Consider the following 14,893-nt stretch of genomic DNA (forward strand, 5'->3'; position numbering starts at 1 on the left):
CATACAGCTTGAATTGTGAATAAGCCCTTATTATTTTTGAAGTGAATATGAAGGAGTGGATGCCTAGTCTCCAAAGGTAGACTTGGGTTTTTGGAAAATCATTAATGCATTTGCTTTTTCCTATTAATTTAATTCTGAGATGGAAGCAGCAAGCTATGGAAATGAAAGTATCCTCAGAGGATATTTTTAATAGATTTCTTTTCTTGCTTTCCCTGTTCAGGGGAACGGAACAGACAGAGTGAAGGGGGCACTGAAACGTGTATGCCTGTGATATCTGGGAAGCACAGCACACTTAGTCTTGTTAGTGGTGGGTTGTGCAGCTTGGGTGCTAGGATTTGATTTATATTGTGATCTGTATCTTGGGAATCTGATGGATTTTTCTGGATCAGCACCAGAGATAAAAATAAATAAGATACTTTTCTTGAAGGTGATGAAATTGCACACTGTCAGCTTAGACAACTCTCCCTATAAATAATAAAAGAAGTTGCAAATTAAATCACTGGTTACTAGCTAGGTTCAGCATCATTGCAAGTGCTACACAGAGGTGACCTTCAGTAAGTGACAGAATCGTCTACAGGTGGCTGAGTATTAATTTTTGCCATAGGACATGGTGTAGTATTAAAAATGTACATTGGTACCTAATTATATAACTATTACCTTGTACATTTTTTCCCCCCTGTATTTGTAGCCATCAACAGCTTTGAGTTTTCAGTGCTTTCATTCAAGGCCAGTGTTCTGGGTCTTTGTTGCTTAAGCCCTTTTTTGGCAAGAGTTTGTTGGGGTTTTTTTGTTTTTTTTTTTTTCTCTTTTGCCTTTAAGTTAGATGTCTAACTTTGTGCCTGTAGGTGATAGACATGACACTTAGGCTTTGTTTCAAATTTCCCCAAGAATAATTCCTCTTTCTGTCCATACACATGACAACTGTGGGGGAATCTTCTTTCTAATACATGGGCATGAGACAGAAATGGTTTTGTTAGCATGCCTTTTAAATAATTCTTTGTACTATACTAATCATCTGGTTATATGTCTTACTGTGTTTATAAATGAAAGATTTAAATTGTCCCTAAACTGATCTTGATATCTTTCAGGTTTATGGAACCAGCTGTTATTGTTTGCTTAGGCGGAATCCTCCCTTTTGGATCAATTTTTATTGAAATGTGAGTATGTCACCTGTTTACCAATTTGCTTTACAAGTATAATAATTCAAATTCAATTACACCATCACCTGTGTACTTTCTTTATTCAGGTATTTCATTTTTACATCATTCTGGGCTTACAAGATCTACTACGTTTATGGCTTCATGATGTTGGTTCTGGTGATCCTCTGCATTGTGACAGTTTGTGTGACTATCGTTTGTACGTATTTCCTGCTGAACGCAGAGGATTACAGGTGGTAAGTCTTGCATTATTTGCATAGTTAACTAGATTGTGAGAGAGGAAAAGTAATGTACTTGAGTCTTGGTCAGTCCTTTCAAAGTGTCCGTATCCAGATTTTAGCTGTAGGAAATGAAAGTATTTCTTGGATCCCTTGTAGAAGAGCTTTCTGTGTGTACCTGCATCTCTGCTTGCATGTATGTATGAAAAGAAATACAGGAACCTGAGGAAGGATCATTGCTTTGCATCAATGGCAGCTGTTACTGTAGAGGCTTTTGTCACTTATAGCAAACAACATACAAATTTTGTGAAGTAAGCCTGTAGAAGCAGTACACTGTTTTGGGGGGAAGGGTTTATCACACTTTGCATCTTCTTGGGAAGCCTTTGGTTATAAGGTGTGTGATTGACATGTGCTTACTTGCAGGCAATGGACGAGCTTTCTTTCTGCGGCATCAACTGCGATTTATGTTTACATGTACTCCTTTTACTACTACTTTTTCAAGACAAAGTAAGTGGTAGTTTTCTTGATTGAATATCATATACTATATTAGCAGATTAGGTTCTTGAGAAAAACTGGGAAGAATATGTAGCATAAATTCACATTTTTTTCCTTTTCAGGATGTATGGCCTGTTTCAAACATCATTTTACTTTGGCTATATGGCAGTATTTAGCACAGCTTTGGGAATAATGTGTGGTAAGTTTCAAATATATTGATGGTTTTCTGTCAGAATTTTTCATACTGTTGTGTTTCTGATTTTAGTTCTGTGGTTTTGGCAGTGGAGTGTGTATGTGCTCAAAAAAGCTTGCAGTGTTTAATATACCAAGGAGTTCTCTGCTTATATGTTGTTCCTACCTAATACAGGAGGCTTCTATGGATTGTGTCTTCTGGTAGGAAGATAATTTATGTACTATACACAGAATTTCACCCTCAGTGCAAGATTGTAATTTGGCAAAAAAATTCTCAAAAGTCCATGCTAGCATTTTGTTTCAGAGTTGTTACTGTTGCTCCAGGACAAGGAGCTAGGTACAGTCATTGAGGCACCAATATCACAATACTGGTAACACTACCATCGGTATCTTGTGGCATGCATTTATGAGGGTGGCTAGAACATAAAGGACTGACACTTCAGCATCTAAGAAATAGGTACTGGAATATTCACAGGTGAGAAGAGTGCAGAGTGTGTCTGTGTGCAGCTAGATTTCATTGCTTTATAATACACCTTTTTTGACAGCTGTTTTGGGGCGGAAAAAAATAATTCCTGTCATGGAGGTCCTCTGATAAAGTCATTTAAATAGACTTGCTAACTTTACTTGTTAGCTTTATTTTTATCCTTTGCTGTATGACTTTCAGAAAGTGCTGCTTGGTTCTTTTGCACTTTCCTATGAGGATTTTTGCTTTTTATGTGTGATCCTTATTTAATACTTCCTTTCTTAGTAGTAAATTAATAGTAGTATAGAATCTAGTGGAAGGTTATTTTTGAGATAGGTATTTGAGATGCATGTCTTACAGGAACTTACTTTCTCTAAAGCATGTTTTTCTTGATATCCCAAGTGACTGGGTGGGTAATACTTTATACAAAGGGGAGGGAAATAATCTCTTAACTGCCGAGTACTTGTTCCCCTTTTCTCTCATACAATCTAATCTTGCTTCATCAGGTTCTTGGCACATTACAAGACTTCCCTGCTGTTCTTGTAGTGTTGCAGACATTTTTTTTCTTTAATAGGCTTATACTTTTCAGCTCTAATCTTTTCTTTTTAAAGTACTCAGGCTGGTATTGATTAAAATGTCTATGATGCAGAAGCCAAGCTTGCCCACCAGTTTCTGTAATTAAAATGTTTATTAAAACATGGAAAAGAAAGATTGCTGAATGCTTTCTTGTCATGGGTAGGACACTACTTGATGGAACTTTTGAGTAGAATCCAAATTTATTCAAAATCAGAAATAACACATTAAATCTTATTTCCACAGCTCTATTGAGATTTCTTTTTGTCTTTTTAAGTGTGTTGGAAGAGAAGCTGTGAGATTCCTTTTTATTGAGAAATCCCATTTTCGGCATGTGGAGGGAAGGAAAAAAAAAATCCCCTGTCAAAAAGCATTTGTCTAGGGAACTTGCTGCCATTGAGGTCTAACAAAGACATTTGTGTGCAGTGTTTGTGCTACTGACTGTATGTCTGCTGTGAAAAGTGTGTAGAGCTGTTCTTTGGAGGTTCACGTAAATGGATATGTTCAGTATCACACAGTTGGATATGAGACAAACTAGTTAGGGCCCAAAGCAGCCACAGGAAAGCTCTCTGTAGGCTTATATCACCTAACTCTGGTTTTAGGGCCCCTTACAATGCCTAGTGAACTCAAATCCCACATGTAATGGGATGCTTTGATCCACAAAGTCTGCTGCCCTCTGCAGAGCATCTCAGTTCTGGGACTGGACAGTGGGGAGCCCATGAGAACTTCCAAACCTTTTGAGCTCCTCATGTTTCACTCTCGGTGACAGAAAAGAATAAAACTTTCCCCAGTTCAGTGGATGGCTTAGGAGCTAGGTAGTATAGAAAGGCCTTTTGCAATACCACACTTCAGCATCAGGATACATACTGTAAGTGTGACTGAAGCACCAAAAAATTGGTGCTTGCAATTTCACAACTGTAGTAAGTGTTAACTGGCTTGAAGTAATAGATGGGAATTTCTTTCTGTTTAGTAGTTGCTCTTCCTCATTATGCAGCTTATTCTCTTTATTGAAAACTTGTTGTTCTGCTGTAATACGCTTGCAGTCTATTTCTGATAAACCTTTGTGGACCATAACTAAGTTATATCATAAGATATCTAATAAAATAATTCCTTTACTATGGATTATTTATTTATTTATTTAAATGAGCCAACTATCCTGCATTTGTTTTGGAATGACATTTTTTAGTCCTCATTGTCTAGGGTTTACTCCTCCTCACCCCATGTTTTATTCAGTGTTTGTGAGGTAGCCTTGAGGCTTAACCCCTGCCTTAGGTATAGAACATGAGTGACCTTCATGATAAAGCTCCTGTGGTTCAGAATAGGCTATTATTGGTTTATGGGGCTGAGAGGTTGTGGCTGCTCCTCTCTGCTCTTCCCCCTCAGTTCCATCTCGTACACACATTCTCCAGATCCCAAACGAAAGACAATTAAGGCTTTGTTCTCACAAATATCTTTTTGATGTCTGGCATCACGTCACTAGAGAAACACTCAAAGAACAAGTTCTGGAATGAGTTTAGCAACTGAAATGGGCATTGAATCTGTTGGCAGCATCTGGTTTAATCGGCCAAATAGGATGAGTCTTAAAGTGGGAAACCAGGGCTATTATATTGTCCATTTACTGCATACAACAGAAGATGAGATTCTTGAGAGGCAGCACAAAAGGAATCTGTGTGCTCCTCTATGACTCCAAGCACACAAGACCTCCTCTGCACAGCCCTGTTTGGGCATATCTGAATGCCCTGCTGGTCTCTCCAGGTACTGCCAGGCCTTCCCTCTGCAGCGTCCTCAGCACACTCAGTTAATGCTTGTGAGCAGCAGCCTAATCTTGTCTGCACTGTATTTGTTTTAATCAAGTTCTTCATTAGCTGACCAGTGGAATGATTGCCCTGATATTTATACAGCTTGCAATGCTGTGTAGCACAGAGGCTGACCTCACAGGCTCTTTACCACTCTGATAGCATTGGAATGATATGTCAGGTTTGCCCTGTGCAGATTTCCTGATTAGATATGAATGTAGTCTAAAATCCAAAATTTTGTGAGAGTTTGTCTGACCTTATGAATTATCTGATCAGTCCCTAAGATGTAAAGATCTCTCCAGTTTCCACGTAACTGTGGTCAGCAATGCTAGCTGCAGGTCTGTATGGCCTTAATTTTATAAAGGTAAAAAAAAACCTTGGAAAATTAAGTTTTGGCAGAAAGCTTTTAGCATTGGTTAGACTGTTGTATTTAACACATCTTGTGTGACTCTGGTGCAACCTAGATCACCACAAATGTTGTTTCATACTTTGTCCTGGGCTGTTCTGCATTACTTCATGGGAGCAAAGTTCCCTTTTCTGAGTCCATTCTTTAGTGAGCATCCAAACATGCTGCTGTGAGTTTTCTGTAGTGAGTTACAGGCCCTCACTTCTGTTATCTTTTCCTTCCTGTTATTCTGGCAATGGCACCAGCCATCTCTGATTCTTGCTTGATTTTTAATTTCTAACCTGAGAATTAGCCAAACTGACTTCCACAAGGCTGATTTACTCTCATTTTGCTTGGAAGCGCTGAAGATACTCTGCAGATATTCTAAGACGACAATATTTACTAAGTCTGGCAAACCTTGAGGTTCTAGGTTTAATCAGGTAGGCTACTGACTCTCTCTCTGAGAAACATTCTTGGTCCAGTGCATTTCTTTCATTTTTCTAGATACCCTTAATCCTGCAGTATTTTTGGTTTAGCATACACTGTTGCCCCAATCCAAAACCCAGTGACCTGTTCTTTTATTCCTACTGTGAGAATGCATACCCTGCTCATGACTCTTACTAATTTGAAAACCACAGGTTGTGATTTTCTTTAAGTACTAACTGCTACTAGTTTAATCTCTTCATACAGACCTCCTTGGAGTTTAAGACTCCTGGGATGGGGATCTATTATTATTTGTGCTGTGTGGGAAGGAAAAAGCCATCTGCCAATAAAACACTCATCCAGAAGGCATGTAACTTATAATAAAAACCCATCCTCCTATCCACCTTCCCTGCAGAGTGGGTGATTGTATGTTTTTTTACCCTCTGTTCAGAAACAGGGACCCAGTTATTGGTGGCAGCAGGGGGGCTGCTATATTTATCGAGGCCAAGTGAGCATGGCCTCTTGGTAAAATGGCTTAATGTATTTAGATTGCTAGACTAGGGGAGTTCTTGCCAGACATTCACTGGGAGCATAGTTAATTAGAGTTTGAGAACAAGTACTGCAGGTAAATAATTTTCTGTGTGCAGATTGCATGCCTTGTGTGACTTTCCCTGTTTAAGCTGTGTTGTATGTTGCTGCCTTATTTTGATGATCGACTCTCTAACATACTCAACGTTTCTGGTTTACTCTGCAGGAGCTATTGGTTACATGGGAACAAGTGCCTTTGTTCGTAAAATCTACACTAATGTGAAAATTGACTAAGAAAATAAGAAAATTGAACTATGGCTCATTTCCTGTTTTCATGGGGATGAACTTGCACAACAAAAAGCGCGAGAAGAGATTTGAATTTCAACACTGGGCACTATATGGGTCTCCCATTTTGTGGATGGCTTAAAGTAACATCTATTTCATTGATCCTAGGTTATTACTGACTGCTTTCTCCAACTGTTCACAGCAAATGCTTGGATTATATGCAGTAGGCATTACTACAGTATGTGGCTAATCTTTCCCCCCCCCCCCCAAAAATAAAAAAACCTACAAAAAAACCAAAAGACCTAGCTCATTAAAGATGAATAGACTAGCTCTCTTCAGTGAAGAGGACAAACAGTTTATTTAAAGCATTTGTTCCATTCATAAAAAGAGGGAAACTTGGCTGCTAAAACTACTGGATTAGTAGTCTTCCTGGTACTTAACATTTCTAAATTATGTAAAGATGCCGTTCCAGAAAGATTACTCTTCTGTTTTTTACTGCCATTGCCAGGACAGAAGGTATGTTTTATATTTTGACTCCAGGTGCTTTTTGGTTTATTTGCAATATCAAGTATACCCTACACTCATTTGTTTAAAAAAAAAAAAAAGAAGTAAAAAACTATAAAAACCCCATATGCATGTAATATATCAGCTGTTGTTCTAGTTGGACCAACTTCCCTTTATTTATCTTTGAAGTAATATCCAGCTACATATTATATCCATCCAAAGAAAATACAGTCGGGATGTGTTCTCTGCAATGCAATTTACTGTACAGTTAGAAAGCAAAATGTTTAATGAAAAGGATTGTTTGTTTTTTAATAAACCATTTTGAGGTCTAGATTAAAACAAACCCAACATTTTAACTGAATGTCTAAAGTGATTCTCTTTTTCCAAGTCAGTCTTGCCTTTTTTTTTTCTTTTTCTTTTTGCTTTTTTTTTTTTTTTTTTGTTCCTTTTGTTTGTTTGGGTTTGAATGAAGATTTTCCTTTAGACATCATACAGGGGGTAATAAGTGTATATAACATTAAATAATGTAACTTAGGTGTAGATCCCAAATGTATTTGGATGTACAGATTTACTACAGAGTACTTTTTTGATGATTCGGTGTAAAAATGTGTGAATTTGGGTGGCTTTTTACATCTTGCCTGCCATTGCATGAAAAGTTGGGGTTTCTTCACAATGTGTGTATGTCATGCTTTTCTGTTCTATTTCCTTTCTTGAGCTCTTGCAGGAATTACATTTGTAATTTAGACCGTTTCAATTTTTGTTAATCCTCTCTGGACACCCGTGTAACATCGAAGGCACAGTTGCTTTAGAGTGTTCAGAAAACGACAATAAACTTTTCAGACAAAAATGTTCTGATTGTGAAAATAGATGAGTTTGCAATTGAAAATGTTTGAAAAGGCAATACTGCTGAATGCCAGCGTTGTATACAATATCTGTGTGGTTTCCAAATATCCAAACCCCATGCTTTGAATTCAAAATTTGCTTACGACTATGTTGTACAATGTGACTCCGAAGTGGAGGACCAGCCCGAAACAATTCTTCTTGGCTGAACTGTTTGTGGAGAAAACTGTTTTGTGATCCAGCTAGTGTACTGAGAAAACTGGGGGTAAGTGTGGAGTGAAATAAATGGGACAATAAAGGTTAAGTCTTTCTAAGATGACTGTTAATTCTGCACTGTATTTAGCTAGAAATATCCTGAATGTGTTTGTGACAGATCTGAGAGACAGTTGGCTTGATTCTGTTTTTTTTCTTTTAAGTTTTTTAGGCATTTGCCATGTAGGGATGTTTTCATCACTTTGCTGTCTGAAGTAGACCACCTGTCAAGGAGAAGTATTTGTATTGATCAGCACTGAATTGTTTCTGTATAAAAATTACTGATAATGTGGTAGCTGCAATGAGAAACAACTGTGCTTTGGCAGGGTCAGGTTGGAGGTTGGGAGAAACTGGAGTGGTAATAGAAGCAGTAGATCCTGGTGTATGTGATTTTCTGAGAAGTATTTGAGCTGTCTTCTCTGGTTTTCCCTGGCCAATTTTAACCAATCTGTCAGAAAATAATTAAGTTTTGCTTCACCTGAGTGGTTGGTGTCTGTAGCTGAACACTGCTGTTTAACAGAAGATAACTTTTTTTAAGTACAGGCATATCTCTAAGATGAGCTTATAAACTGGGTCAACAGTTAGTTTTCCATTGTTCCAAAACATGGAGACTTAAAGCAAAGAATGGATTTTGTACTAGTTCTTGCTAGTGCATACAGCTGTGAGAAGCCCTCTTTTCATCCATGTTCTTCTAAATCTGAAGTGAGAAGCCATTATCTCCACACAATAAAAACATTAAGTACTCTGCTGAGGTACAAGTTTTTTAAAGGGACTCTTTTGATAATGGACTTGTTTCTCTATTTAGAGCACTGCTATGTGATTAGCCTATCAGAAATGTCACTAAACCGTTTGTGAATTTCATTTAATCACTTTTAAATGCCACAGAATGGTGGGCTGTCTACTTGCTTTCTCTGTCCTCTGGAATTACTAGCTTTTGCGTATCCAGATAGAATTGTATAGCCTTTAAAGTGACATTGAAAAGATACTTACTGCACAGGCATTGCTTTTGTTTCTATAAGCACGTTCCTCTGGAGAAGTACCATGTATAAAAAAACTGACATTTTGATACTTCCACCCTACCACAAGAATAGGTTTGGGGGCTTGCTTTGTTTTCCCCCTTCCTTGTGGTTTCTGAAGGAGTGCACACTGTGACCAGTTTTTTACCAGCTAGGCTTTATGGTTGCTGTTTGGGGCAAGGCTATTTATTTGCCCCCCAAAAAAACTGTGGGTATAGCTTGAACCATCTTGCTTAATAGAATTTGGAAGCTCTCTGCTTAGATGATGTAGCCCTTCCTCTTTTATGGAAGAAATAAAGATCTTACACCCAACACTCCTCTTTCAGTGGCTGATTCTTGAATTCAGGCTTTTTGATTACTCTTCAGTTGGCAACTCCCGTGTTTCTCTTCCAACTTTTGGTACAGAGGCCAAAGAATTGGGTAAGTAGTAATGTTGCAATAGCCAATCTTAGTCAAATGCTTTAGATAAATACAACTGTAAATCCTTTCATTGCAGGCAGAGCACTTTATCTATATAGTATATGCTACCAGCCCCTGTAAAGGATGCCTGCGGGTGAACAGGTAAACGCAGCTGTTCTTCCTTCATCTTGCCGCAGATGCTTGGAGAAATGTTTTCACTTTTTCAGATCCTTTGGCAAAACATACTTTGGAAGGACTAATGGATTCACTTTTCTGAATTTTGAATTGACAGATGCTTTTCTACAGGTGTTCCCATGCCCTCCTGCTTAACCTTGCGGCATAGATGGCCAAACCCACCAGCTTTGTGCAGTGCTTTCCAAGCACAACTGACTCCTGCATGAATGCTGAAAGGGGATTGTAGTGGAACGTCAGTTTGACACTCCTTGGTTTGGGAACCAGTGGTCAAGCCAAGACCCACACTTCCAGCCTGCCACAGCTTGTCTCTGACTACAGCTCAAAAATACCCTGGAAGTAGCTTGGGTTTCCACACATACTTCAAGGATTGCAGTAATGATGGGCAAAATGTTTGGTCTGTTTTTCAGATGGGATAGCTTAAAATCCTGACTGCTGCTACTTTGCTAAGCAGAAAGGAATTTTCCAACCATGGGTGGGTTAATTCTAGCTTCCCAAGGTGTCACTGCTTGTGTGTAACAGGACAACCTTGTTAAATGTATGCCAATATGTTAATGCATGGTGAATGTACCTGTGACTGCACTGCGTACAGTGGATTTCAGAACCCCTCACATTTAAGCATGGATGTGTCAGTACCTTTGAAGATTTCTTTTGGGTAGTGAATGATTTAACCTTGTGAGAGGTGTTTCCTGGGTGGGGCAATACACATGGTAAAAAAAGAAGAATGAGGCACTTCCAGCCTACTGCAGCAGAGACTAAAATGGGTGATGGAAGGAAGAGAGATCAGGGGTCACTATTCATTTTATCCCATGGATTTCTCAATGACCAGAGATCAAGCTGATAAAGGGATGTACTAAGAGGGATTAGTTTGAGGAGTGATAAGGAAGTTGAGTGCAATGGACTGATACATAAAAACAGGTGGAGAAAATAGGCAAGAGGAGACTGCAGATGGCAGTTTGGTAATGGTACTAACAGAGTGAATGAGCATCTGATACAAAGTGTGATAGCTGTGCAGAGTGCTCAGCAGTGCCTGTATGAAGTTATACACGGCACATTGTGTTCTACCTGCAGCAGGGGTTTCCTTCCAAAAAGGAAGCAATGAAGTAAGTCTAAGTGGAAGTCAGGGGTACCAAGAGTGCAGAGGGAAGAGAACCCTGGTGCAGACCCAGAGGATGCTCTGGATTCAGAAGGATGTATTCCGGCTCTCCAGGACTGCATCTGCCTTTGTATGTGGCAGAAGAAATATCTTGGCACATTTGGGGAGCTAAGAACAGGGAAGGAAAATCTCTGCTTGTAAACCTGGAAACAGGAGGAATGAGCCGTGGGACAGGCTTCAAGGGAGTGGTGCCTCAGTCACTTTGTTAGATTTGATGGACCCAAGTCCATCTGCAACAGGGAGAAGCAGGCCTTGTGGAAGAGCTGAAAAAGGTGTGTGTGCTTTGGCCTTGAGACATCTTTTGTTCTGTCTTCACTAAGTAGTTCCTACAGTTTTGTTCATGGACCCTGTTCATAAAGAGCTGTGTGCATTCTTGCTCATTGAAACATGAAAAGATGGTGGCTTTTTGTACATGTTGATCAGGAGGGCATTCTGTAGAGGAAAAGGCTATCTTTGATAGCGATGGATATAGATGGTTTTCAAATGGTTAACTATTGGTGTCAGAAGTTGCATGACCAGTGCAAAACTTGACTGACTTTTATCAGCTTACATGAAAAAGATACTTTCACTTGTTATATTCCTTATTTTCACTTATGTGGCACCTGCTAATCAAGATGGCATGAACTGACCTTCTAAATACCAGGCAGCAGACATTATTCTGCATGCACTGCTTTGGCTGCCAATTGAAAATACCATAGTTACTGAGAGCCATTGCTGGAAGGGCTTAGCAGCTCTTGTGTTAGGGATGTCCAGAGTCTGCTCTAGTGGGGCAACATTATTGTTTGTATAAGGATAATGGTAGTAGATGCCTCTGAACTCCCTTATGGGTTCATTCTAATTGCATGATTTTAGTTTGCTGCCTTCCTCGTCCTTCAAAGCTATAGGATGTCCTGTTGTATGTCCATCCATGTCTATACTAGAGCTCTGTATACAGAAGAATTTGTGCACTTCAATGCAGACTGCCTCCTTGAAGAGGTTAACAAACACTTTCCATGTCATCAAAAGACTAGTTCTTAGTGGGTGACAGCCCAGATCTCCAGCCTACTGACAAGGGCAGTGGTTGCTCTGCTAATCCATGATGCTGATTAGGGAAGCAGGCTGACCCACCCTTGCACACATTCAAGCTTTTATTTTCCAGCTTCATGTACCCTCCAAAAGTAATGCTGCCAGGACCTTCTCTACAGAGTATAGAGAAAAGAACGCCCAGTGCTATTAATCTTGTAAGAACTGGTAGTTCTTTTGAAGCATAGAAGGATAATCAGCCTTTCCTTTTGAAATAACTATTGGGCTCTGCTCTTTGTCAGAAGTAGCAATCTAATGCAGAAAGAGGAGAAGCTGGTTGGTTTGTGTATGATCAGGGGGTAGATTGTTATGTTACTAAGTTTATTCTAATGGGTGTTTCTCTACATTCTTCCTCAAAAACCTACAGTGGTGGAAACTCCCTTGATTCTTCATGGCAATCTACTCTAGTGCTTCCCTGTTTTAATGCTAGACAGCTTGCCTGAAACCTGAATCTTTCTTGGTCCAGCTGATACTTACTCTTCCTTTATATATTTGAATAGGATTCCTGTGTTTTTCTCTGTCTTCCATGCCCAGGTCTTCCAGAGTTGTACATGAAGCCCCTATTAATCTTCTGCTAAAATGAGAACAAGAGCAACAGCAATATGCTTCTATGCCTGCAAGTCCTTAAATGCTAGACTGGTTTCCAAAAGTACCATTCCCTTCACTGTTTCCCTTCAGGACACTCATCAGTGCACAGGTCATCTGCATTTCCAATCTTCCTGAGTTGGGTATTTATTTAGGGGTCCTGTTCAAAGTGCCAGGCTCAACAGGTGGATTTGATGTCACGGCACAGTTTGGTGAACATGAGTGAGGAGTGAAGGGCAGGCTGTTTGGAATGAGCATTCTTGGGGAAACCAAATTAACAGGGAGCTGTTTTGCTCTCCAGCATTAGCATTAAGTCCTAGTCACCACTTTCTGTCACCACTCATCCGTTGAAACGTGTTCTTGTTATTCCTGGTTTTGCCTGATAGAGTAAAAAGGTGTTTCACTCTTCCAGTGAAAGTCTTGAGACCTTTCTCATGTATGTTTCACCTTCCTGTTAGTGATGGCATCTGGAGAACCTGGATCTTTCTGTCATGGGTGACCTTGATTCCCCCACCTGCTGATCTTTGTCCTTCAAGTTTCTCTGATCTGGGACCTGCTTGGAAGCACAAAGTAGAGGAAACACATTATGTCTTCTGCTCAGCTGGTGCCAGAGCCACAGATGTTAAAGGCTGAATGCAGGTCTTTGCTGTTAGCATGGACCAGCTGCTGTTTGTCTGGGATGCAGAAATAAATATTTGTATTGGTCCATCTCATATCACAGTTCAAAATATAATGAGAAAGATTCTGAGGTGTTGGTAGCTATGTGACTGCCATCACCATGATTATAAGCCCCAGAAAATTACAGTAGTATCACACAGTATCACAGTATAACTAAGGTTGGAAGGATCATCGAATCCAACCTGTCTCCACAGACCTCATAACTAGACCATGGCACCAAGTGCCACATCCAATCTCCTCTTGAACACCTCCAGGGACGGTGACTCCACCACCTCCCTGGGCAGCCCATTCCAATGATGAACGACTCGCTCAGTGAAGAACTTTCTCCTCACTTTGAGTCTAAACCTCCCCTGGCACAGCTTGAGACTGTGTCCCCTTGTTCTGGTGCTGGTTGCCTGGGAGAAAAGACCAACTCCTTCCTGGCTACAACCACCTTTCAGGTAGTTGTAGAGGGCAATGAGATCACCCCTGATCCTTCTCTTCTCCAGGCTAAACAATCCCAGCTCCCTCAGCCTCTCCTCATAGGGCTTGTGCTCAAGGCCTCTCCCCAGCCTTGTTGCCCTTCTTTGGACACGTTCAAGTGTCTCGATGTCCTTCTTAAACTGAGGGGCCCAGAACTGGACACAGTACTCTAGGTGCGGCCTAACCAATGCAGAGTACAGGGGCACAATGACCTCCCTGCTCCTGCTGGCCACACTATTCCTAATACAGGCCAGGATGCCATTGGCCCTCTTGGCCACCTGGGCACACTGCTGGCTTGTGTTTAGGTGGGTGTCAATCAGTACCCCCAGGTCCCTCTCTGGGAGCTCTCCAGCCACTCTGACCCCCAAATTCATATTGAACAGAAAAAACACTGGTGTTAGAAGTTTCCCTCAGGATGTTTCTTGTTCGGAATGTGGGCTCAGGAGCACAAAAATGTCATGTCTGTAAAGAATTTCGGAGTGTCCTTCCTGTAATGTCTTGTACCTTGCTGGTAGTTGTTTGTGACATCTGTTTTTTTATCTTTCTTGCCCCTGTGTAGCCATGTGTACTGTGTCTCCCTAGTGTTGTGTGTTACAGAAGATAGGTGGAGAACCTGTTGCTTGGGGGTGGAAAGTGAGTAACTCTTGCCAGCTTTCTTTTCTGGTAGGAGGGATCTCCTCCATTCTCCCCAGACGGTTGTTTTGTCTCTACCTGACGGGCTTTTCACCAGCTGTAGAAAACTCCAGTGCCTTCGATCAGCAGAGATTTTGACTGTAAACTTCGTGCCAGGGTTTGATGCAGCCTTTGGCCTCTGTGAAGGTTTGAAAAAGAGATTAATTTCCTGACTTCGGTCTTTTCTGGGAAGCCACTATTGGGTAGGGGGTGGGGAGGAGAGGCAGGAATGGTTTGCAGTAGCCTGCATTGCTGCTGAGGAGATGTGCAAATCCTGTTGTGCTTTTTTTATGCTCAGGTACCATTCGTTGTTGTAGAATAGAACTGGCAAATTCATGAATTCTCTGATGGCAAGCCCTCATCTGTCAGAGTGGAGAGTTTGGAGCTGGTGCTCTAATGGGAAACACTTTTCAAAGATCCTGCTGTGGGAGCATGAAATTAATACCTTTGATGGAGGAGAGTTGTGGCACAGGGTGATTGTGGTATGCACATGTACCTCAGAATATTCCACTGGACTAGTAGTTTTCAGCACCCCTCTGCTCACTGACACAGTGTCTTTG

General features: G+C 40.5%; 1 protein-coding gene across 1 annotated transcript in view; it reads left to right on the top strand.

Moving 5' to 3' along the window:
- The window catches only part of TM9SF3 (transmembrane 9 superfamily member 3), a 40,582-nt gene extending 33,806 nt beyond the window's left edge, over window positions 1–6,776 (top strand). The window contains exons 11-15 of the mRNA XM_054163583.1: window positions 1,089–1,157; window positions 1,247–1,393; window positions 1,799–1,882; window positions 1,993–2,069; window positions 6,457–6,776. Coding sequence (XP_054019558.1) covers window positions 1,089–1,157; window positions 1,247–1,393; window positions 1,799–1,882; window positions 1,993–2,069; window positions 6,457–6,524 — 445 coding nt within the window. The 3' untranslated portion in view covers window positions 6,525–6,776. The remainder of the gene's footprint in view (window positions 1–1,088; window positions 1,158–1,246; window positions 1,394–1,798; window positions 1,883–1,992; window positions 2,070–6,456) is intronic.
- Window positions 6,777–14,893: the final 8,117 nt, after the last annotated feature.

This window comes from Dryobates pubescens, chromosome 8, assembly GCF_014839835.1.
Source record: "Dryobates pubescens isolate bDryPub1 chromosome 8, bDryPub1.pri, whole genome shotgun sequence".
In the NCBI taxonomy this organism is placed as follows: Eukaryota; Metazoa; Chordata; class Aves; order Piciformes; family Picidae; genus Dryobates; species Dryobates pubescens.